Genomic DNA, 24869 nt, shown 5'->3' with positions numbered 1-24869 from the left:
AATACAAATAACTGAGACTATTTTCAGATATTTATAGATGCCACTGTATGTTGGACAAACCACACTAGTTAAATGAGGTGTTTCTTTGTTTAGAGTGCAGAATGCTATTTTTATGATGTGTCTTCTTCACAGCTCTTCAAAGTAAAGGAAATTTCTCTGGTCAAGATATCAAACCAGATGGATAAATATATACACACACAAACCATTTCATAGTAAACCAGTATTTATTCTGTACTGCCAAATTTGTCTATAAAGCAGGTTTGCATTCAAGGTGAATGGGAAAACAAATCTTGACCTCTATTAAAAGTTATTGTCTTCACTTTTTCATTGTTCAAGTTTGCCATCACTGCATCAGCTTTTCATAATTCATAATATCAGTAAATGCAATCGCTGTCTCCACATGTCTAGAATCAGCTCTTTAGAATATAGAAGCACTGAGCCAGACACTGTTGGATTCTGTCTGTCTACCAGTGATGTAATTAGCATTTTTGTGATCCCCCCTGAAGAAGAGCTGTCCGGTCACCTACAACCCCCTCAATCTTGCTCCACCTCCTCCTAGAAAAATCTAGAAATACTTTATTATCTAAGTTGCTCTTACTGCTCCAAAAAACTGATAATTGTGCAGTCTTTGTAGCTGCTTTTCTCCTACAGTGTGAAAAATATCTCAATAGTGCAGTTTGCCCCACCTAACAAGTATTTTCACTTAATTAGGTAAATTCTTCATCATTAGAAGGTGCGAGGAGCTAAAGAGGACATACTTCATCTAGTTTTTATGCACATGTACACCTATTAGTCATTAGTCATTTAATATGAATGTTGTGACCAGTGTTAAAAAGATATTAAACCTTTTGTTACACTGTACAGCCATTATTTCTTTCAGACAGCATGGCAAGAACTATTTTACCCTTTTGAAAGAACATGTCTTGTAAGGATGATCCTATTTCCTAAACTGAAGATTAACTAACAGGATTCCATATTCATTTGATTTCAACTAGCACTGCTGAGTCTTGCTTACCATGAAATAGCTCAGTATTTATAGACTTGCATTAGATTTTTTTAAAAAAAGCCATATAAAGGGGTTTTTCCAAATGATCAACTTCATTCTGTAAAAGTATACATTTGATAGTCTCCCTCTAGGTTTATCTGAATATTTATTGTGTGTCATGTTCATCAGTTTCATGTCTCTGTTCATTTTTCGCTTCTTCGCGCCACTTTGCTTTTTTTGCCAGGTTAAGGCTTGTTAGTGATTCGTGCCGGGCAGCAGCCTGCAAGGGGATAAAGCAGAGGAAATAATGTAAATAACACATTTAAAATTATACTAACACTGGTTTGGGATAATATACATACTGGTTATTAAGGTTAGTTTTTATATTCCCCTTCATACAACTTTGCAGTAGCTGTCATTTGAATGGTTATTATCTTTTTAAAACTCTTTTGTTTTATTTTACATAAAAAAATCAATGCAGGTATGGGATCCGTTCTTTGTTTGGACAATCTTTTCCAGTACTGAAATGGTTAAAATGCAAAGGGGAATTTCCTTACCTTTTTGCCAGACACAATCACAGCAAAACAAGCAATGATTGTGAGTCCAATCATAATGTAACAAGCCTTGATACGTGCTTTGTTCCTTGCTCTAGCCAGTGTTTCTATTCTGAAGGATAAACAGATGAAAGTATTTTATAGTTTACAAACAATAACATTTTCAGGAGTGTAAACAATAGACAGCTTGTGAAAACACCATTGAAGGAGTCTGGAACTGAATCAGAAGACAAGTTATGGATGACTAGTTGTGAAAGCACTCCAGCAATCAAATCATTTCAAGGCAGTAATGTCATGGGTACACTGCTGACAAGGTCATCTTTTAGTTATATTTCTAAGGGGCTTGAACAGTCATTTTTGCATTGCATGTTTTATACTGAAAGCCTTGTTTTGTCTGTAGTTTGTTTTTTAGTCAGAGTCAAGATCACATTTTCTTTAGTTACACATCTTTAGATGCCATTCTTACCTGAGAGCTTATATCCCATTGTGTATTGGGTGATATAAGAACTTTAATTTTAGTAGCCTACTTAGATTTTAGAAAAAAATATGGGGCCCACATTAAAGCAGAATTAAACCCCCCAATAAGAAAAGCCCCTATCTAATAACCTAGATAGTCTCCTTCCCTGCTCTGCTTCTCCCCCGCATAGTTGTCCTGAATACTTTTCTCACATATTGGTGCAGAGTAAGTACAATGGAGCTCATGGGCATTATCTTCCGGGTCTTCATCTGTAAGGAGCGTCGTATTGGCGCATGTGCTATTGGAGCAGTCTTTCAGCAGCAACATAGCATCATAGCAACTGTGCATGCGGCAAAAGTGCCATGAATTGGCTAAGGGAAGGAAGAGGACCCAAATAAGGCTGAAGATCCAGAGGATGGCGCCCATGAGCTCCGATAAGCTTACTTTGCACCAGGCCCGGACTGGTAATCTGTGGGTTCTGGCAAATGCCAGAGGGGCTGCTATAAGGTCCCATAGAAAGTCAGTATTTAGTGGGCTGGTGGGGGCTGCTTGGGCCTCTTTGTGGGCTGATTGGGCCTCTGTGTACTTGAAATGCCAGGGCCTATTTTAATTCTCAGTCCGGACCTGCTTTGCACCCATATGAGCAATGTATACGGGACGCTTTCAGGGGTAATTAAGTATGCAGGGGGTGTAAGAATACTTACCGAAGGGGTCCCTCGTCGAGTACCTCGTCATGACTTTCAGTCTATGCAATGCCCCGGCAACGTTTCAACACTTTGTGAATGACGTGTTCCTTGATTTTTTGGATGTTTTTGTCATAATATAATTGGATGACATTCTTGTTTTTTCTAATTCTCTCGAATTCACATGAAAAAAGTCCTCTCACGCCTACGCACCCATCAACTCTATGCTAAGCTAGAAAAATGCATTTTTGAACAAGATTCTGTGGAATTTTTAGGATTTTTTTATTACTCCCCAAGGAATCCAGATGGATTCCTGGAAGGTTTCAGCAATCCTGGATTGGCCTGTCCCCACTAGAAAAGCTGTTCAACGATTTATTGGCTTCGCTAATTTTTATAGGAAATTTGTTAAGAACCAGCCTCACCCGGGCCAATGTAAAGTTCATCTGGACCTCTGAAGCTCAAAGACCCTTTAAATATTTAATAGATCTTTTTGTTTCCGCCTCTGTTCTTCATCATCCTGATCCTTTGCTGCCTTTCATCTTAGAGATGGATGCTTCTGAAAATGCAGTTGGAGCCATTGTCTCCCAAAGATCAGGTATTAAAGGACAAGGAAAGGCAAAAAAATAAAATCCAATTTTTACTTTCTTTAATGAAAAAGAAACCTTTCTCCAATATACTTTAATTAAAAAATGTGTACCGTTTTTATAAGAAACCTGACTGTATGCAGTGGAATTCTCCCTTCATTTACTGCTGTGGATAGGAATTGTCAGATGGTCCCTACCTGCTATGGGGAACAATTATACTTATGAACAGCAGGGGGAGCCCAGCCATGCAGAACTCAAGCAGCTTTGTTTATGACAATCCCTAAGCAGCCCAGACCACACTGAGCATGTGCAGGGTCAGGGTCAGGCCAAGATGTTTAATAAAGTTGCAAGATGACAGCCCCTGTGGCCAACTTTGAAAGCATAAATAATTTGTTTGATTAGGCTTTGTGGTGCAGTCAGTTCATGCTTATGTTTAGTATACAAAATACAGCATTTCTAGCCTTATTCTACTTTAGACTTTCCTTGTCCTTTAAAGAGGAACTTCACCCAGTCGCTTTCTTTTCATGCAAGATGTCAAAATCTGAGTGTAATTATGACGTTGCTGACAGGGAACTATTGGCAATCAAACTCACTTTGGAGGAGTGGAGATATCTTCTTGAAGGCGCCAGACATCCTATCCTTAGTTTTACGGATTACCGTAATCTGGAAAATCTCTGATCAGGTAAAAGATTTAGGCCCAGACAAGCCAGATGGGCATTATTTTTTATGTGCTTTCATTTTCACCTCACCTACCACCCGAGCACCAAAAACACAAAAGCAGATGCATTATCCTGGATGTTTTCTCCACAACAAGACTTGCATGAATCTTCTGAAACTATCCTAGGACCTAACCATTTCCTTCTTCTTCAGACCTCCTTCCTTGATCAACTTAAAAGAGATTCCGAAGCCATTCCTCGCTCTTCACTCCCTCAGGAAATAATTTGTAAAGACGTTTTTTTTTCTTTAATGATAAGCTTTTCGTTCCAGAGAGTCTTCGTCTTGAAGCACTCAAAATTATCCATTATGCTAAACTAGCTCGTCACCCGGGAATAAAAAAGACCTCTTTGCTGGCAAGAAGATTATTTTGGTGGCTTGGATTGATCAAGGACTGTATTAAATACATTGTCTCTTGTGAAACTTGTGCTCAATCTAAAGCTTCTCAAAACAAACCGCTAGGTCTTCTACAACCGCTTCCTGTACCATCTCGTCCTTAGGGATCCATGTCTATGGATTTTATTTCAGAACTTCCACCTTCTCAAGGGCACACTGCTATTATGGTGTTTGTGAACCGTCTCACTAAGATGACTCACTTTGTCTCATTATCCAAATTACCTTCTGCCTCTGAGTCTGCTGAAGTGTTTATTCAAGAAGTGGTAAGACTTCATGGGATACCAGACGAAGTAGTCTCTGACTGCGGTCCTCAATTTACCTCACAATTCTGGAAGACTCTCTGTGGGGCATTACAGATTAAAGTGTCTCTCTCTTCAGCATTCCACCCTCAGTCTAATGGTCAAACAGAGAGAACAAACCAAACTTTGGAGCAATACCTAAGATGTTACTCCTCTTATCTCCAGGATGACTGGGAAAGTTTACATATAGTTTGCTTATAATCATTCCTGCCACTCCTCGACCAAACAATTTCCATTTTTTGCTAATTATGGGTTGAATCCTGCAATTTTCCCAGCTTCATTGTTTCCAGAGATCTTGGTTCCTGTAGTTCAGGATCAACTTGTCTTTCTGAGACATATCTTTAAACTATTACAACAAACAATGGCTAAAGCACAACAAAACTTCAAGGTCTATGCAGACCACAAACGAAGAAAAGATTGGTTATCCGCGGCTAATCTTAAATTGTCTTGTCCAAGTAAGAAGTTGGGGCAGCGATTTTTGGGTCCTTTTACTATCAGTCTGCAAATGAATCCAGTTTCCTTTCAGTTGAAGTTACCCAAGTCATACCGCATCCATCCAGTGTTCCATGCAGCCTTGCTTAAACCTGTGATACATAATCAATTTCCTGGAAAAATTCTCCCTCCGCCCCCCCCCCCAGTTATTGTTGATAACCAAGAGGAATTTGTGGTAGAACAGATCCTGGATCTCGAAGGAGAGGGAAAAGACAGTATCTGGTCAAATGGAGGGGCTATGGACCAGAAGAAAATTCTTGGGAACCTTCTTCACATTTACATGCTCCTAGACTTTTGACTCAGTTTCACAAGACTCATCCAGACAAGCCTTCTAGTATTTGTGTCCAGAGGCTGCATCTCGGTAGGGGGCAATGTAAAATACTTACTGAAGGGGTCCCTCAGCGCGGCATCTCCCTGTGGCTCTGACATCACGGTCATCGGGACGCAGGCGTGTGCAACAAGGAGTGCATTCTGACTGATGCCGGCACGCGTGTTATGGTGCTGAACGTTGTGACGCTGGCGTCTTTACCCAGGCGTTCTGATGCTGGCGAAGTGGCATCAAGGCCCAAGGTATTTAAACTTATTTTTATATCTGATCTGTGCCTGGTTATCATGGTTTATCCCTGAAAGCCTAGCTATACAAACTTTCTCTATTGACTCCTGTGTATGACCTTTGCTTGTTCTCGACTCTGAATCTTCGCTGCATATCCAGACTTCGGCCTGTCTATTGTTCCTACTGTATTGCTGCCTGCCCTTGAACTCGGATCCGGTTTGATTACGCCTCTCTCTCTACTCCCTGGTACCTCGATTCTGTTTAGCCTCACTGGCTTCTCTCCACTCACGGCTCCCCCTGTATCATCCCCAGGTGGGTTCTGTGTTGTGTGAGCCACCTGTGGGTCCTTGCCATCTAGAAGAGATCCATCATCTGATTCTCCGGTAAACCTGACAGGGGGGGGGATTATCTAGGGTAGTAGGTAGGGGCTTTTCTCCTTTAAAGAAGAATTCAACCATTTAGCCAAAAAAACCCTAACCCCTACCCCACATAGACTGACCTCCCTCCTCCCCCATAGGCTAGCTGCCCCCTGGGGAAATGCCCCTAACTTTATACTTACCCCTGAGTGCAGATTCAGGCATTGGAGTTCAACGCAGCCATCTTCCGGGTCTTAGTGTCTTCTTCCGACACTTCTGCAATTTCGGTCCATTTCGGTGCATGCGCAGTTGTCACAAACTGTGCATGCACCACTTCACTGGTCTCCCTCTCCGCTTACCAAAGACCCGGAAGATGGCTGTGGTGAAATCAGATCCCTGAATCTGCACCGAGGGGTAAGTATAAAGTTTGGGGCATTTTCCTGGGAGGGCAGCTCGCCTGGCGGGGAGGAGGGAGGGGGGGTCTACATGGGGTGGGGGGGTAGGTTTTTTTTGGCTAAACGGTTGAATTCTCCTTTAAATATGTAGCAACCATGGTTGTGCGGTGGTTATCATTTCTACCTTGGTCAGTGTGTTACTGGGTTCACTGTATTGGGCTGTCTCTATGTTTTCTCCAATTGCTGCTGTTTGCTCCCACAGTCTTAAAACATTCTGGTAACTTAATTAGCTCTAGAAGAAACTAACTTTATGTTGTGGTTTTGTGACTGTGATAGACTCCGTTATAAGCAAATAATTCTAATTTTTAAGAATGATTTCCTTTTTCCCTGTAATAATAAAATTTTACCTTGTACTGGATCCAAACTAAGCTATAATTAATCCATACTGGAGGCTAAACAATCCTATTCCATTTATTTAACGTTTAATGATTTTTTTAGTAAGGAGATCCAAATTATGGAAAGATCCCTTATCTGGAAAACCCTAGGTCCAAGCATTCTGGATAAAAAGTTTCATATCTGTACTATTTAAATAAAGTACAACAGTCATAAAAAGACATTGTCAGGATATGAAGACTTTTCTTGCTGACATCTACACATTTTGGTCCCATATTGAGGGTTCTCCCAAGGCAGCATGCTGTGCATATATATCTTGAAGAATCCTCATTCTATCCACTATGAATCTGTGGTGCAAGGTTAATCTTCCAAACCAAAAGCTTTTTTTTATAAAAGTGAATATTATAACTCTATAACATTATTTTACCTTATGTTGTCTTCTAAGGCAACAGTCAAAATACAATATCAAACACCCTCCTTATTGATTTACCAGAAAGAAGGCAAAATGAACACCATCAGGCTTTTTCTTGTACACAATATCTTATGTATTTTATACTTTGCCTTATATATGGTCATGGTTTACAATTTTACAACTCAGTGTACTTTATATAATATATATATTTGAGAAAGGCCCTGGACACATTAGTCCCGAAACATTAGTCCCATGCTGTTATGCTGTGTTATTTTCAATAAAACCTTTTTCATATTTTTAAGACTTGAGAGTGCTGATCTTCTTTGGATGGATGTATATATACATATATATATATATATATATATACTGTATATATATATATATATATATATATATATATATATATATATATATATATATATATATATAGCTTCTTTAAGAACCAGTATAATTAGATCTTAGAAACATTGACTAGAACCACTATCTATTTTTTAGAAGAATCTGGATTTGTTTGACTAATTATTAGTACTTTATAGATATGGAATCCTTTGGATTGAGAGAAACAATCAAGTCCAAATCAATTTCTGTTTTCTGTAGTCACAGCAGTTCATCACACACACATAGTTTATAGTGGTACTGGGAAGAAAGCTCAGTGAAGATATACTAATCACTTTGTGCATCCATATGTTATGCTCAGGTACCCTAATATTATTGGGTGGATTATTTCCTGTCACCATCTAATTAAGTAATGTAGAATGCATTGTTGATTTGATATGTATCAGTTCAAAATGCAGGGCTGCACCGGGGCAAGGTGCATAGTGCTAAAAACAGATGATAAAAGACGCCACTGCCAAGCAAAACTATTTGTTTTGTGGGAATACGCTATCCATGGACCCTTTTATCCCAGTTAGTTTTGTTTAGCCCTAAATTGGCACCTAAACAATTGCACATTTGTGCTCAGTTCCCCTCTTGGATACTTCACTGCTCGGGATAAAATGAGAGGACCACTATATGTCACAATAAATGCTTGGTTCTTGCAGTATCTGGCAATATTATAAAAATGCAGCTGCAGAGTTATAGTACAACATCTGCACTTCATTAATCCTGATAATATCTTCAGAACAACATGTACTTAACTGAAATCTCATCAGTCACAGCTTTTCATTAAATATAGCCCAATGAAATAAGGGGGAAATGAAAATATGTTTCTTAATTTAGCAAAATATTTTGGCAGTGACTGGAGCTAAAGATAGGACTGTGTAAATTAGCGCTCATTTATGAGGCAAAGGTTTTAAAGCATCAACAAAGATAATCCAAACTACCCTATATGTGCATGAATTAATGAAAATCAGTATATCCTACTTTATACAGAAATTTAACAACATACAAAACACACTGATAGATGTTAAGTTTGTTTCTTTGGAGAAATAACAATATGTATCTTGAAAATGTTGAAAACTTAAATGTAAACCTTTGAATTCAATGACAAAAATGGAAGTTTAATAAAATTGTGCAGCCATAGCAATGTTACAGAAACAGTACATTGCAGACATTTAGGGGTTTATTTACTAAAACTGAAATGTATCTCATATTTTTATGAAACCAAGCAAACAAATTCCCATCCACGATTTTATCTTATTTATTAATGAAATAACTTGAAAAAGTTGGGTCAGGTAAAAATGCAGCGAGTGAAAAAGCAAATCATTGATTTTATTTTGGTTATCTCCCAAAAACTTTTTTGGATTATTGGACGAAACCCAGTGCAGACCACACTATCTTCAAATTGTAAAAATGACACCTCCCATTGACTTATACATGACCTCGGCAGGTTTGAGATGGCAAATTTTTGGATTCTGACTTTTTGCAGCAGCGTTGTATAATAAATCTCAAAAAATAATGAGTTTTTTCCACTAAAAATTTTATTTTTTGCTCAAAAAACCCAGAGCAGAAAAAATTGAGGTTAAGTAAATAACCTCCTAAATGTATGTATGTACTGTAATATGTAACACTAAAACATGAATAAAACCATTGAGCATAAAATATTGAAAAAGAAAATCCTAGCTGGTGCTGCCATACTTGATAACCAAGACACATAAGCAGTCTGAAACTAGTAATATTACTTAGTAACATTACTAAGGGGCCGCTTAATAATGCAAAATAAAATGTATAGCATTCACCAGCTGCCAAATTTGATCACCTCCCATGATGCATACTCACTGAGGACCTTAACCATCTAAGTGTTATGAACTCTGACCTCAGGTCCCACCAATGGTGAGCATTCCCCTGCTAGCTGTGACAAGAACAAAAGTAAAAAGGCAACCCCTTTGAAAACATAAGCTAAACGGTTCACTAGAAGATACAAAGACCAGAAGGAAAGAAAGAGGGATGCTGCTCCACAGACTATCTAGAGGGCCCTTTGCTACTTACGAAATTGATGATGGAATTTCTTCCTCTGATTGGAATCGGCCAGTCCACATCAGAATTTTTTTATCAAAGCGTGTGGGTCTATGACGGGGAACTTTGGTCTTGTTGCCGCCATCTTTAAAATCTATAAAACCACATAAAACTAAGCATTCCATTTTGCACAGTGAGAAATATCTACTCAGCAGTTTTAAAGTGCCAGTAACAATGGAAAAAAATTAAAATGCCCAGAAAACTTTAATGTTCCCTGAGTCCACTCTTCTGGAAAATCTGCATTATAGTAATAGTCATGGTGCAACATGACTCGTCTGGGCTCAACACTCCACCCCACAACTTTTATCTACACTTTTGCAATGTCCTATGGCATACCCTTGTGGGTCCCATCTTGGGCAAGCCGCAGTGTAGTAATATCCCAGGGGCTCCTGACTCTAAATCCCCCAACTCAAATGTACAACTCCCACTATAAATACTACTATGCATATAAAATTTCTCAATTTCTAGAAACAAATTCAATATATAAATATGTTATAAATATGTTTTATATTAACTAACATTTGTATAAACCTAATGTAATGTGTTTTTTAATGTGTTTTTTTTTTTTGAGCTATTGTGTATTTCGATTAGGGAATAGTCCTAATTCGATTTAAATTTGCAAAAATCTCGAAAACTCGAATATCAAAATGTATCATGTACTGTCTCTTTAAAAATTAAATTTGGTCAAAATTTCTAATCGAATTTGATCGAATGGGATATTCCTTCGATCCGAACGTTTCGAATTCAACTGAATATGGACCTATTAGATCGAAAATGGACCTATTCGACCCAAAAAAACTTCAATTGCGCAAAGGATGAAATGGCAGCACTCTGGTAAGATAAAAAGGTGGTTTATTCCAACAGGCCTGATTTCTTTTTGCAAAAAAAAACTTTGACTTAATTTCGGTTGGTCTTTTTGAATTCGAATTTTAATGTTTTTTCAATTCGAAATTTGACCCTTGATAAATATGCCCCTAAATGTGTATCCTTACAGAGCATTTGTTTTTTTAGATGAGGTCAGTGAACCCCATTTGAAAGCGGTAAAGTGTCAGAAGAAAAATAATTAAAAAACTATAAAAAATAAATAATGTAAACCAACTGAAAAGTTGCTTAGAATTAGCAACTGTATAACATACTTAAAGTTAAAGTGAAGGTGAACCACCCCTTTAACAAAATATTAAGGTTTAATTCATTTTGTGCTTTATGACCTGAATCATATTTTCTCTGCTTATTATAATGGCTGCTATTTATTGCATATACCACTAAGCTGTCTCTAGTTTGTTACACTTCTTTTATGCATACACTGATATTTTTATACAAATCATACTCTATATTGTAATTACTCTGAGTATTGTTTTATCATTGTGTTGAATATTCATCCCTTATCTTATTCATTCTACCACTACTGAGTCATACTTTCCCAGAATGACATGTAGCCCTTCACTAGCCAGAATTTTGTTGTAGATTGTACCAAGCTGGCTAGTGTTCTTATGAAAGCTTACCTTTGTAGTTGCAATCATTAGAAAGATGGAGCATTTGCCTGCTGTGACTTGGGATGGTCAACTGTTGATTTGAAAGCTTCAATGAAATCTTATTCAAACCCAAACCTCTTCTTACTGGCCCAGTGGCAAACATTGTTTCCCAGTCTTGTGTCTTGTGCTGCTTAATATTCCCAGCCCTAAGTAATAAAGCAGTGGAAGTCAGACAGTTTCTCTTGTGTATCCCATCCCATCCAATAACGTCAGGAGTCCTGAGCCCATCCTCTCATAAGAATTTTGTATAGTTATGCATTTTGTGTAAAAAAAAACAGGAGTGCAATTAAACTAAGGTTTAGAATATGATGGAAAGAAATATAAGGATACAGAAAACAAATACAAGGCACTTTCTTTTTATTTGCACGGGTCAGGATATTGCTTTATTGCATTTACAGCAAAATAGAAAAAGAACATACAGTGGATTCAGCAAAATATTAACTTAATATTCAGTTAGATGTCACTTAATATATTACTGAATTAGAAAACATAAGCTCTTAGCTACAGTATATATTCATTGAACAGAAGCTTCTCAGTGTCACTCTTACATATGTGTTCTGATTTAAAGAGGATTAAGAACAATTTTACAACTGAAAAAGTGAGGCCTTACCTTGGTAATGAGATAATTTACCAAACTTTAGTCCTTTATTTCCTATATAACCAGAAATATATACATGGTCAGCACTGATCAATAATTCTTCTTTCTTTTGTTGCTTTTTCTGGGGTTGTTACATCCTAGTTTTCATTTTTGTGCAACTTATCATGTTTGCAGGGTTTGCAGTGTGTGACACTGCATATAAAGATTCTATTTTCCAACTGAAAACTAAACTGAGATCTGAATTGAAAACAAATTTTTTGGTCATCTACACAAGTTGTAGTAAAATAGTTTTTATTGTTAATTATTGCAAGAATTTTGAAACAAAATATAAATTTACAGGCCTACAACTTCTACTACTACAGCTTGTTCCTATCCAAACAACTGCTACAGCTTACATAATGTTTCACTGAGCCATTTACTTATTTTTCTCAGTATCAATATAAGAATGTATATTGCACCTTAAATGGGAAGGGCATGGCTCTCATAAAGGTAAAGGCAAAGAACATTAAACAATTTATTTTATAGGTATGGATATTATTTTACAGGTAATAACCCTGGGGGTATATCTGTAATCACCGTACCTTAAGTCTGCTAAAAAACCTTCTGTTAAAAACTCAGTAGGATTGTTTTGCCATCAGTATGGGATTATGCAACTTAATTACCGTTAAATATGAATTGCTGTTTTATTATTGCTGAGAAAGAAGAAATCAGCCAAAACATCAGAGTTGTTTATATAACTCTGTGGACAATGGCATTCTTGTATTTATGATAATGGGTGTTGACTGTCAAAGCCATCCCTCCAACCTCATGTACCCTTAGCAGGTGTTACTTCCAGGGTTCCCTTTGCATGTTTCACTACACACACAACTTACTTGCACCTAGTGAACTGCACACTAATACAGTTATTAACACTGTGTGCATCAGTACCTGCTTTATAATTATGATTTTTATTACCCTTGGCGTTGTAGCGAATGTTTATCCAGAGCCAGTGACCCATAGCAATGGAATTTAGTGTCAAAGAAACTGGTGTAATATCGCCCTTTGTCGAATGAATTTCAGGTATCTTACACCCTTGCTCCCATCCAGAGCTAAATCAGGAAAAAAGAATTGTGTAGGGGTAATGATACCAAGAAGCACAGAAAAACTGCTGCTCAAGTGTCCTTTAATCACCACACGACATGTTTCGAGCTTAAAGGCTCTTTTTCAAGTGTAACAAGCAATCACAGTGATACAGAATTTAAATACAACACACTCCTCCCACCAACAACATGATTGGTTTGTGGCCATTGCTAAGAGGTTTTGTAGCCTGGTCACGCCCACCATTATCAAACAACTAGAAAAGGCTGTGTGTGAACACCAAGAAAGTTCAGGATCCACAGTGTTATAATTTACATTGAATGTTCATTTGTGTCAAGGAAAGTCCAATATAAAAGTCCAGAAAACGTCACTTGACCTCTGCACTGCCAAAGTAAGGCCTGCATAAGAGTATTTCAGCTCCAATGTTCATAATTTTCATAATGTAGATACATTAATTTTTAAACATTCCTTCTGCCCGTATTATAGGTTATCAGTAGCTAAGATAGCACATTTATAATATTTTATCTTACCAAGGGTAGAGATCTATTCAAATCTGTTCAAAAGGGCAGCACTATCTGTTAAAAAAAAAAGGAAAATAGTTAGTAAATGAATCTACAAAAAACTAGCCACACTCCATTGGTCATTTAGACCCAAAGGTTCCAAGGCACTTAACTTTTTTATCCACAGGGCTTCTCTCTGTAGAAGCAGTTTTTTTCTATCACCACCCCTTTGTGGAACTTCCATTACTTCGAGCACTAGCCATTTTAGCTGTGACATGTTATGTCTACAGGTATTGAAGTGGCGTGAAACTGGGGTATCTGTATAAGTATTCGCTTTGAAGTTTTTAATGTCACCCCTGTGTTCTTTGATACGGGTTTTCACCTGTCTACCCGTTTGTCCCACATATACTTTCCCACAGGGGCATTTGAGCATATACACAACGCATCCTGTATCACAGGTGGCATAGTGTTTCAATTGAATGCTATTGCCTTTTGTGGGGTGTTGTACGACTGCCCCTTTAATGATGGAGGAACAACAAACACAATTAAGGCATGGAAAGGTCCCAATGCTAGGTTTGCTTTTGAAAATTCTGTCTATTCTTTTAGAACGGTGCGGTTCTGCTGGACAAAGAATATCTCTTAGTGTGGAACCTCTTTTGTAGCTAAACATGGGGGGTTGTGGGCAGGTTTTACTTAATTGTTTATCCCCATTAAGGATGGGCCAAAATCTTTTAATGATTTTTTCAACAGAGCCACTATGGGTGGAGTATTTACTAACGAAGGGCATTCTTTTATCCACTGTATTGGTGCCCTTTTTATTAGTCAAAAGCATATCTCTTGGTACACTTCCCACCTGTTTAGCTGTGTGTCTGAGGGTTGTGCTATTATAGCCTTTGGTCTTGAACCTGTCAATCAGAGTTGTAGCGGCTTTCCAATAATCCTCATTACTTGAGGATATTCTTCTAGCCCTTAGAAATTGGCCTTTCGGAATGCCTTTGATACACCGAGGGTTATGAAAGCTTGTAGCTTTCAATAAATTATTTCTGTCAGTGGCTTTTCTGTATAGAGTTGTCGACAATTTACCTCCATTAAGTGTAAGCTGTACATCTAGGAAGTTAAGTGACTTATTAGAGGTTTCAGAAGTGAATTTAATAGTAGAATGTTTTGTATTCGCTTCTAAGACCATCTCATGGAACAGGGATACATCCCCTTTCCATACTAGCAGTATATCGTGCACATAGCGTAAATATGTCACAATGCATTCACTGTGTTTATGTTTTAAGAAAAATTGATTTTCAATCATGTGGACAAAAAGATTGGCGAAGGATGGTGCTACTGCAGCACCCATTGACGTACCCTGGCGCTGCCAGTAGTAATTCCCTTCAAATCTGAAATAATTCTTTTTAAGGACAATGTTTAAGCAATCCAAAAGAAAATAGATCAAATCATTTGGTAAAGTAGTCTCTAATAGTACCTCTTCTATGCACTTTAGGCCTTCATCTTGAGGTATTGAGGTATAGAGACTCTCAATATCAATACTGCATAGTGTACATTCCAAATCTAATGTGGGTAACCCATTTAGACGTTCTAATAGGTCATTGGTATCTTTTAAACATGTAGCTATATTCTTAACCAGTGGTTGTAAATATGAGTCCACAAATTTAGACAGTGGTTCCAGAACAGAGTCTACACCAGAGACTATCGGCCGACCAGGTGGATTTACTAATGACTTATGTATTTTTGGCAAAAGATATAATACGGGAGTACGTGGATGCTCCGTCAGCAAAAATTCTTTTGTATTTTTGTCAATGGTGCCATTGGTAAATGCATCGGTCACCATATTCAGTATTTCTCCCATTATATCATGTAGAGGGTCTTTGCCGATTAGAAGATAATGTCCTGGTGTAGATAGCTGTCTTAAAACTTCTTTCCTATAACCTTCACTGTCCATGACCACTATGGCTCCACCCTTATCTGCTTTTTTGATAATGATTTTGTCATTAGCTTTCAGAGAATTAAGTGCCTTTTTCTCGGCGTGTGATAAGTTAGATTTATATTTTACTGGGTTATCCCATATTTTTTTAACCTCGTTAGTCACAACCATTTCGAATGCAGTTAAGGCATCACTGTTAATGACAGGCATAAATGTACTTTTCTTTTTAAATATATGTACATTGGGGGTACTAACGCTGGTGCTATCTGGGAAACACATTTTTAATTTAAGGTTTCTCACAAAACGCTGGAAGTCAATTTCCCACTCCACAAAGTCAGTATGATACGTAGGTACAAAACCCAAACCGTTATTTAGTAAAGTCAATTCAGCAGATGATAATTCGTATGAGGAAATATTCACAATAATATTCTCTTTTACCTCATGTTCCTCTGCCTGCTTGGGTAGTTTTCTCTTGGGATAGGTGCTCGAGGATTTTTTCTCCTTGCTTGTTGTGGAGGAAAATCCTGGCTTAAAAAACCAGTGCTGCTATCTTAGCTACTGATAACCTATAATACGGGCAGAAGGAATGTTTAAAAATTAATGTATCTACATTATGAAAATTATGAACATTGGAGCTGAAATACTCTTATGCAGGCCTTACTTTGGCAGTGCAGAGGTCAAGTGACGTTTTCTGGACTTTTATATTGGACTTTCCTTGACACAAATGAACATTCAATGTAAATTATAACACTGTGGATCCTGAACTTTCTTGGTGTTCACACACAGCCTTTTCTAGTTGTTTGATAATGGTGGGCGTGACCAGGCTACAAAACCTCTTAGCAATGGCCACAAACCAATCATGTTGTTGGTGGGAGGAGTGTGTTGTATTTAAATTCTGTATCACTGTGATTGCTTGTTACACTTGAAAAAGAGCCTTTAAGCTCGAAACATGTCGTGTGGTGATTAAAGGACACTTGAGCAGCAGTTTTTCTGTGCTTCTTGGTATCATTACCCCTACACAATTCTTTTTTCCCAATGGAATTTAGTCTTACTAGGACCCTTGCTGTAAACTGTTTACTAAATTATACTGTAGCGCTATAGTAAACTGACTTGTGCTAGGGCAGTTTTAGCTACTTTCCTTTGTGGGCTGAGACCACAGATGAGCTCTCTTTCTCAGGGCTAAGCCCTCGCAACGCGGTGGAGGCAGGGTGTAATGTAACTGTAACCTGGTGTGATAGCACAATGATGGGCGCCAGTAGTTCTTTAACGGTTGAACAAAGAACTGTGTTTATTGAACAATAGCACATAGATCATTTAGCACATTGATCCACAATGGAGCATAGAATATACACAGCAGCATAAAGGAAGCATATACTCACAGCATATATAGGCTGAATCCCCACAGGCTAGGGAATATACAGCAGAGAGTAAGTTGACAGCATGTGATGGGTATTGCCCAGTTTTCAGGATATCTTCCAGTGGCAGACTAGGGGAACTCCTGATATCCCTATCTCAACACTTGGTTCCTTACTCTGGGTCAGTAATACCCTGGGATCTTAATCCCTCTAATCTCCTCGGCGGAGCCTTGAGCTGCTCAACTAAATAACCTCTCTATCACTCCTAGAGCGATCTATAAACGAGTATAGCTATCTAATTACTAGGGCCAAAGTGCCTAGGGTCAGCACTACCCATTCCCTTCCAGCCTGCTTGGTTGGGCTAAAGCAATGGACCCAGAACACATGGTTCCTAAACCTTTTATACTCTGGCACAGTGCCATCTGGTACACTGTGTGAACTACAGGGGTTACATAAGCACAAGGTCCATAAGGACCCACCGAGGTGTCCATATTACTAGGGATGTGCCTGTCTGTAATGTGTAAGGGTGTCTAAGATTTTCACATCCCTACAATACTATAGATTGCAGAACCTTAACTTAATTATGGCTCCTGTTTCCCACCTAAAACTTATGTCAGTAGAAAAACTGTAGGAACTTAAAATTGTGCCTGTGTTCCATCTGTATCTACCACAATTCAAGATACATTGCCAAGCAAAGGGTGGACTTCTGATTGCTTCCCCTACAGTAAAGTGTCAGGCTCCGCTGGGATTACAGCCAGAGACCTTTGGGTTTCTGGCTCGGTGCCTTAACCATTGGGCCAGGTGAGCAGCCTGCAGGGTTGCTCACTATCTATTACCTGGTGGTTTGGAGTCAGGGCTGACTCTGCCCTATTTAAGGCCAGCTCTCCTCCCCCTCCTTGCCTGAACATTGGTTACCTATACTAGCACTGTGGCATTCCCCCTAGCTAAAGGTTCCTTCTCTAGCCTCCTTTCCTTGTCCTGCCTTGTCCTGCCTTACATTGAACCTTGCCTTGTTAATGTGCCTTGTTTTGATCCTGTCTTGCTGTCACGTTCGGCACCCTATATCCAGAACCCAAGCTAAGCTCCCTGGTCTCGGCTCTCACTTCTGCCTTTAACCGCCGCCTTTCACCTCGGGAGGAGCCCTCGGCTAATTGGATGCCGCCAGGTCTTAACAGAGAGAGGAGCAAAGCCAACGGTTCTGGACTAGCAAAGGGGCACAATCTTCTCACCAGGATACTGAAGGAAGAATACCACCAGAAACAGGCAGGCTGGGCCAGCACAAGCAGTTAGAATAGTCAGACAGGCCAGAATCAGGATTAGAGATTGTAGAATAGTCGGAGGACAGGCAGAGGTTTCAGGATTGGAGAGATCAACGTAGTTTCAGGCAGGCAAGGTCAGGATTGGAGAGGTCAGAGTAGTAAGCAGGCAGGCAAGGGTCAAACACAGTAGATCAAACAGGAATCACAAGTAATAAACACCCAGGAACAAGCTAATTGAACCTTACAACGGGCAACTTGCTGAAAACGAAATTCCCCTTAAATACTGTTTGAATTTCGTGCCAATGCGCGTGACAGCATCACGCCGGCGCATAAACCAGGAAGCGCGCCAGCACGCACGCCATAGAAGAACCGGCAGAGCAGGAGACAGGAGCAGCGCAGCGGGCGTCCACGCCGAAGGAGCGGCGTTGGACCTCACTGCCCACTAGACCACCAGAGTAAGGTTCCCTTACACTTGCTTTAACCTTATTCTGCCTTGTCATTACCTGACTATGACCTGACCTTGTCTTGCCTGTTCCTGCTTCCAGTCCAGTTCTGCCTTTTACATTGAACCTTGTATTATATATTCCCTTGTCTTCCTTGCTATTCTGAACCTTGCTCTGCTCCTCGCTTCAATCCTGACCTTGCCTTGACCTTACCTGGCACCTTGCCCTATCTTTCCTTCTTCTGTTTGAATCTTGTCTGCCTAGCCTGATTCTGCTCTTTTGATTCTGTTGACCTACTGCTTCCCAGTGCTCCTGCTTTCCAGTCCTATCCATTCCACCCTGTCCCGATTTACACCTACTTCATCCTATCCCGATCTACACCCCCACCATCCTGTAGCATCTGCTCCTTGCCTTTGTCTTCCTATACAGTCTGACACATCGCCCTCTTCACCCGTTCCAGTCTGATTCGTCACCCTTTACACCCTGTTTCTGCCTTTCCCTTTACGTGTTCCATGGGCACAGCCAGTCCCTGCCTAAAAGACTCACCTTCCTCTTCTGCCTCCACAGCCCCCCTACCTAATCCTTGACATTAAGTTATGTATATGGTTTAAAACAAAAGAGGGTTAGCACTTAAATTAAGTTTGGTGTATGTATAAGAATCCCATACTCACTAGCTCTGATGTGGAACTAGAAAGGATAAAGTGAGTGTGGTGATACAACCAATGTCTTTAGGGGCCCAGGCACATTACTTGCCTCATCTTTCATCTTCAGACTGGGTGATCCTGTTAAAATGTGTAATATGCGCACTCTAATTTGGATAGTTAAATTGGTTAGGTTTTTTTGTGTTTCATTAACATCACACTCAGAGCTAAGGTCTTCACCTGGTGAATGGTAAAGATGACAAAGGAAAATTGAGTGCAGTCATTGAAGTCGTTCAAGTTACACTTTGTCCTAACTTTATTAAGACCACACTTTACAGTCTAGCTAGAATGGATAAGGCTGGGAATGCCACTTGAGGGATTTTTCAATTTGATGTTTTTCCTCTTTCTAACTGTTGCCAAGGAAAATGACATCCACTTCTGTCTTTTCGCTTCCATACTATAATAAGCCAACAATGGAATAACATAAGCTCAGAACAAGCCTACTGCAGATAATATGATGAAATATACTCAAAACATAAACAGAAATATTAAAGGGAAAGTAAAGTCTAAAATAGAATAATGCTAGAAATGCTGTATTTTGTATACTAAACATAAACATGAACTTACTGCACCACAAGCCTAATCAAACAAATGATTTATTCTTTCAAAGTTGGCCACAGAGGGTCACCATCTTGTAACTTTGTTAAAAATCTTTGCAAGATCAAGACTACACACATGCTCGGTGTGTTGTGGGCTACTTAGGGATCATCATAAATTATCAAAACAGGGAAACAAATAAAGCTGATTGAGTTCTGCATGGCTGGGAAGCAAGGTGGGGCTCCCCCTGCTGTTCATAAGAATGATTGTTTCCCTGCAGAGCAGGGACAATCCTATCCACAACAGTAAATGAAGGAAGAATTTCACTGCATACAGTCAGGTTTCTTATAAAAACGGTGCACATTTTTTAAAGTATATTGGAGATATTTTTCTTTTTCATTAAAGAAAGTAAAAATGTGATTTTATTTTTTTGCCTTTACATGCACTTTAAGAACAATTGCTAGATTTTTACTGCACTCACTAAGGTCACCATAAGGGATAAGGCATGCAGGAGTCCTTTCAAGATCTGGTCAAAGAAAGGGTCTCATTCTGATACAAAAGGGAGTGATGCTTTAGCTAAAGGTGCATAGTCTGGATGAATCCAGGAGTATTGGTGGATCCAGGGCATGGCTCTGGTAAGCTTCTGCTTTTCCTATTTCAATATAGAATATATATTGGTTGATATGGATTTGTAGCTTTCAGGTCTTATTTGTTGTACTACAACTCCCAGAACACACTCAAATTAGATATCTTTTTCTTAACAGACCTGTTTATAATTGAGCTGTTTTTACTACAACATGGATCTTTAAGCTTTTCATTTCCTGTTAAATTGAATGAGGACAGGCACTTGTTATGGTAAAGTCATTCTGTTTTGACTTTTGCATTAGCAATAGTGTTCTGAATGTGTTTTTGTTGCCATAACAAGATAGTGTTAATAGTGATACCATTATCAGCAAGCTTTATGCAGGCCCATGCCAAGATAGCAATTTGTTTTCATAACAAAGGGGGTACATAATCATTTAGAATGAGTATGTAAGTGTCAACGACATGCCTTTTCCTTTTTGGCCCTAAAGAATCTGTATGAAAAGCTTAACTTTAACTTGCACAGACAAGAGAGACAGCTGCATTAATCCATGTGCAACAAGTGGTTAGGATATACCAAACTGATTTACCTTGACAGGCCTGGCAACCTGAAGTAAGCAGTGGACATATGGCAAGCAAATAAGCAATGGGCATATGGCTTGACAAAAAGATTTATCATAATGGCTAAAACAAACATATTTCTGTATTATGGCAATGTATGCATATATTTATAACTTTATTTATAAAGCGCTACTAGGATACGCAAATTTTCCCTTTATTCAAGTAACAAAGGGTTTCCAGATCGGTTAGGCAGTTTCAGTTGAAACGTATGACCTTTGTACAAAAACACCACTGCTGGGCATCTACAGTTGGGAGGTGTCTCAACAAGTTTTACCGGTTTAAATTTACTAACATCCCAACATATCTATGAGTGCACAAGATGCAGTGTGGTTTTTTCTTCACTACATTACTCTACTAGCTGTTTGAGGAACATTTATCAATGGTCGAATTTCGAATTCATGTGAGGTTTTTTAAAACTCCCTTAAATTCGATTAAATTAAAAATTTGACTTGGGGAAAATTATTAATTACATTGAATTTTAAAAACTTGGACGGATTTAAACAACCCAAAAACTCGAATCGACTTTGATTCAAATTCGATTAAACTCTATTCGATTTTTTTCCCCCGAAAAAAACTCGAATGTCAGGAAGACTATAAACATCTCCAAATTGGTCACTGGATCTCTCCCATTGACATATACAGGGAATTTGGCTGGTTGTAGGTGGCGAATAGTCAAATTTGAATTCTAAAAGGGCTAGAGTATGATAAATCTCAAAAATCAAATACAATTTTTTTTTTAAAAACTCTAATCAAGTTTAGATAATTCCCTAGTCGAATTTTGAGAGTTTTGACCATAAAAAAATGAGACAATTTGAATCTGCCCCTTAGTGTATGTGACATTATCTCCCACTTAATTTTATATGTAGCCAACTTGCATAATTGTCAATGTTGCTGGTCTTTTTTTAATATTTATTAAAGATACCAATATATGGTCTCTGAAATAGATGTACAGGTTCACCAAAAAGCTTCCCTGAGTATATCATTTTCTAACTGTGTATATCATGTTTTAACTGCATTTTTAATAGGTTTTAAGGATGTTTCTTTAGACTAAAGCTGGCCATAGATGTAAAGATTTTTAAAAGATCAGATCCTGATCGTGAGACCACGATCTTCTCGGAACGATCGTACGATCGTACGATCGTACGAATTTACCATCAACTAAAAAGACCAATTTGGCAGGAAAACAAAGGGGAGCTGCCTGCTTGGCCCTGCAAACATAGATAGATTGCACTGGGACCGACAAAGATTTTTTGACCTGGCCGATCAATTTCCTGACAGATGTCGGCCGAAAAATCGTAAGATGTACGATCGTTCGAATACCACTAACCGCACGATAATTTCGAAGGATTGGTCGGACTTCCCTAAAATCGGTCGTTCGGCAAGAAGAATCGTCGTGTCTATGGGGACCTTAAGAGTTAAAAAAATTGGTAAAAGAAAAGGATCAGTTTAAGGTCACACTGCAATTCACGTGACCCTGTAACATCGCCATTTCCTATGCTGGCTGCAAATTCAATGTCTGATAATAGGTCTTTCGCAAATGGAATTTTGCCTGGAGCACAGTTCCGATATCATCTTTTATTCCTGACATCCTTGTCCTAATAGCCTGGTAGCTCTGATATTAAGCAGCTGTATTTTCTCTTTAAATAAAGTATGTTTGGGGTCAGCCTGTGTATGAAAAAGATCTGTATTTACTCGCAACTGATACAGATGTGGTGAAAAGGCAGGTGAAGTCAAAAGCTGTAGACAGTACAAAGCTTTGGAAATACTGTACATTGTCCAACACTCCCTATGCTGTGTTCATTGTTAAAGCGGAAATATTGTAAAAATTTAAATTTAATATAAGCTTCAGCATACTGAAATAAACATATAATATAATTCTAAATATAATCAATTAAAAGTTCTTTAACGTTTCTGAAATAATCAAGTTTATCTTCACTATCCCTCTCTTAGCATCTATTTCTCTTCATTCTCTCTTCATGCAGGAGTTGGGTGTCAGATTTTCCCTTTCCTAGCAGTAGTATTAGAGCTCACTCAACTGATTTCAGTACAAAATTGCTGCCTTTGGCATAAATTTTGCATGTAGAGAGACAGGATTTCCGGTGATTTTAATACAGTGAGCTCTAATACATCTTTTAGGCAAAAAGAGTCCCCCTATAAGATATATTGGATTTAACTGTCATTCAAAATCAGACTCCCAATTCCTGCATGAAGACAGAATGAAGAGAGGCAGATGCTAAGAAGGGGACAGTGAAGAGTAACTTGAATATTTCAGAAATGGTTCAGAATTTTTAACTGATTATATTTAGAAAACGTATTTTAGTAGAATGAAGTTTGTATTAAATTTCCATTTTTATAATAGTTCCCCTTTAAAGAGCATATAGCATGAAAATGAACAAATAATATTTACTGAGCTTTTGGTCATTAGGGCAATTCTGGAAAACTTTTACAGAGTTATGGGCTATTTTTCTAATGCCATAAGAAGTCTCTGGAACCCATAGCTAGACTGCAATAAGGGACCAATGATCAAGGAGGAAAGAAGTAGTGACTATTTCAGGGATGCATTAAAGGGCACAGAAAAAAATGAATAATAATTATGGACTGATTCTGCCTTTTAAAAATGGAATCTTCGATGTATTCTATTTAGGGATGCACCGAATCCAGGATTCAGCCTTTTTCAGCAGGATTCAGCCGAATCCTCCTGCCAGGCCGAACCGAATCGTAATTTGCATATGCAAATTGGGGACGGGGAGTTAAATTGTGTGACTTTTTGTCACAAAACAACAAAGTAAAAAATGTTTTCTCCTCCCCACCCCTAATTTGCATATGCAAATCAGGATTCAGATTTGGTTTGGTATTCGGCCAAATCTTTCGCGAGGGATTCGGGGGTTCGGCCGAATCAAAAATAGTGGATTCGGTGCAACCCTAATTCTATCATAGAAAATATACTTTCAAATACTAACAAATGGGTAGAGACATAGGTTTTAATTTGTATAGGTTATTTTGGAAGTAATATAGTGATATGATATATGTATGTTTTGTTTAATTTCTCATTGATTTCTATGGTTTACTGAATACAATACAAATACAATATAAACAACCCAGTCTATTTATCTACTGCGTGTAGAACAAATCACACCAGTTAAATGAAGTGTTTGTTTATTTAGTGCTAGACAAACTGCAGAATACTATGCTTATGACATGTCTTGCACAGCTCTTCAAAGTAAGGGAAATTTCTATGATCAAGCAATCAAACAAAATAAATATATACAAAAGAAATTTCAAAGCAAAGCATTATTTATTTACTAGTGCCAATTTTATTTAATATTTTTCTAAAAATCATGGTTGTAGTTAAACATGGGTTTAGCAGATCTATAAAATAACAGCTCACAAAGTCAACATCTTCACAGCTCTTCTAATGCTCCATATCTGAATTTCAATTTGTAATTTTAATCTCTCTCTCACATTTACCTTTATATTAACAGGGCTTACTTTTGGAAACAATAATTCCTTATTCCTTTATTTTCCTATGCAGTCACTGGGTATGGTTTTTTGTTCTTTCTTTGGGGCAAATTTACTAAAGGGTGAAGTGGCGAACGCTGGCAAAAATTTGCCAGCGTGACGTGACGTCATTTCGGCACTTCGCCGTTTTACTAACGGGCGCTGGCATAATTACGACAGCGAAGAAGATAGACTCTAGCGTAACTTTACACTTTAACGACAATTGTATTTTTGCTTTTGTTTTTACTGAACGTTACCTCTATCGCCAGACTTGTCTCTGCCACCTCAGTCCTGGCGAAGTGCAATAGAGTAGATAGGACTTGTGGAAATTTTCCCAAAAAAGTCCCAAAAAATGCTGGCATCTTCCCCAGTTGTATGTGCGGAGTTGCGCCTGGCGAAGTGTGGCGAAGGCGGCGAAAATGTTGCTGCCGAATTTTAGCCGTTAGTGAATTTCCCCCTTTGTCTATTGTCTATTAATTGATAGAAGCTTTGCCTCTGAATCCTTT

At 38.4% G+C, this 24869-nt stretch overlaps 1 protein-coding gene across 1 annotated transcript; it reads right to left on the bottom strand.

Annotated features, from left to right (window-relative positions):
• Positions 1-205: 205 nt before the first annotated feature.
• On the bottom strand, positions 206-11420 carry fam162b.L (family with sequence similarity 162 member B L homeolog). Its single transcript, XM_018263274.2, has 4 exons — positions 11230-11420; positions 9701-9821; positions 1543-1651; positions 206-1265 (listed from the first exon to the last, which is right to left on the bottom strand). The coding sequence occupies exons 1-4, from the start codon at positions 11360-11362 to the stop codon at positions 1152-1154; spliced, it is 477 nt and encodes a 158-aa protein (XP_018118763.1). The 5' UTR covers positions 11363-11420; the 3' UTR covers positions 206-1151.
• Positions 11421-24869: the final 13449 nt, after the last annotated feature.

The sequence above is a fragment of the Xenopus laevis genome, chromosome 5L, assembly GCF_017654675.1.
Source record: "Xenopus laevis strain J_2021 chromosome 5L, Xenopus_laevis_v10.1, whole genome shotgun sequence".
Taxonomy (NCBI): Eukaryota; Metazoa; Chordata; class Amphibia; order Anura; family Pipidae; genus Xenopus; species Xenopus laevis.
The sequence above is the reverse complement of the archived record's forward strand: the minus strand, read 5'-3'. Positions and strand labels throughout refer to the sequence as shown.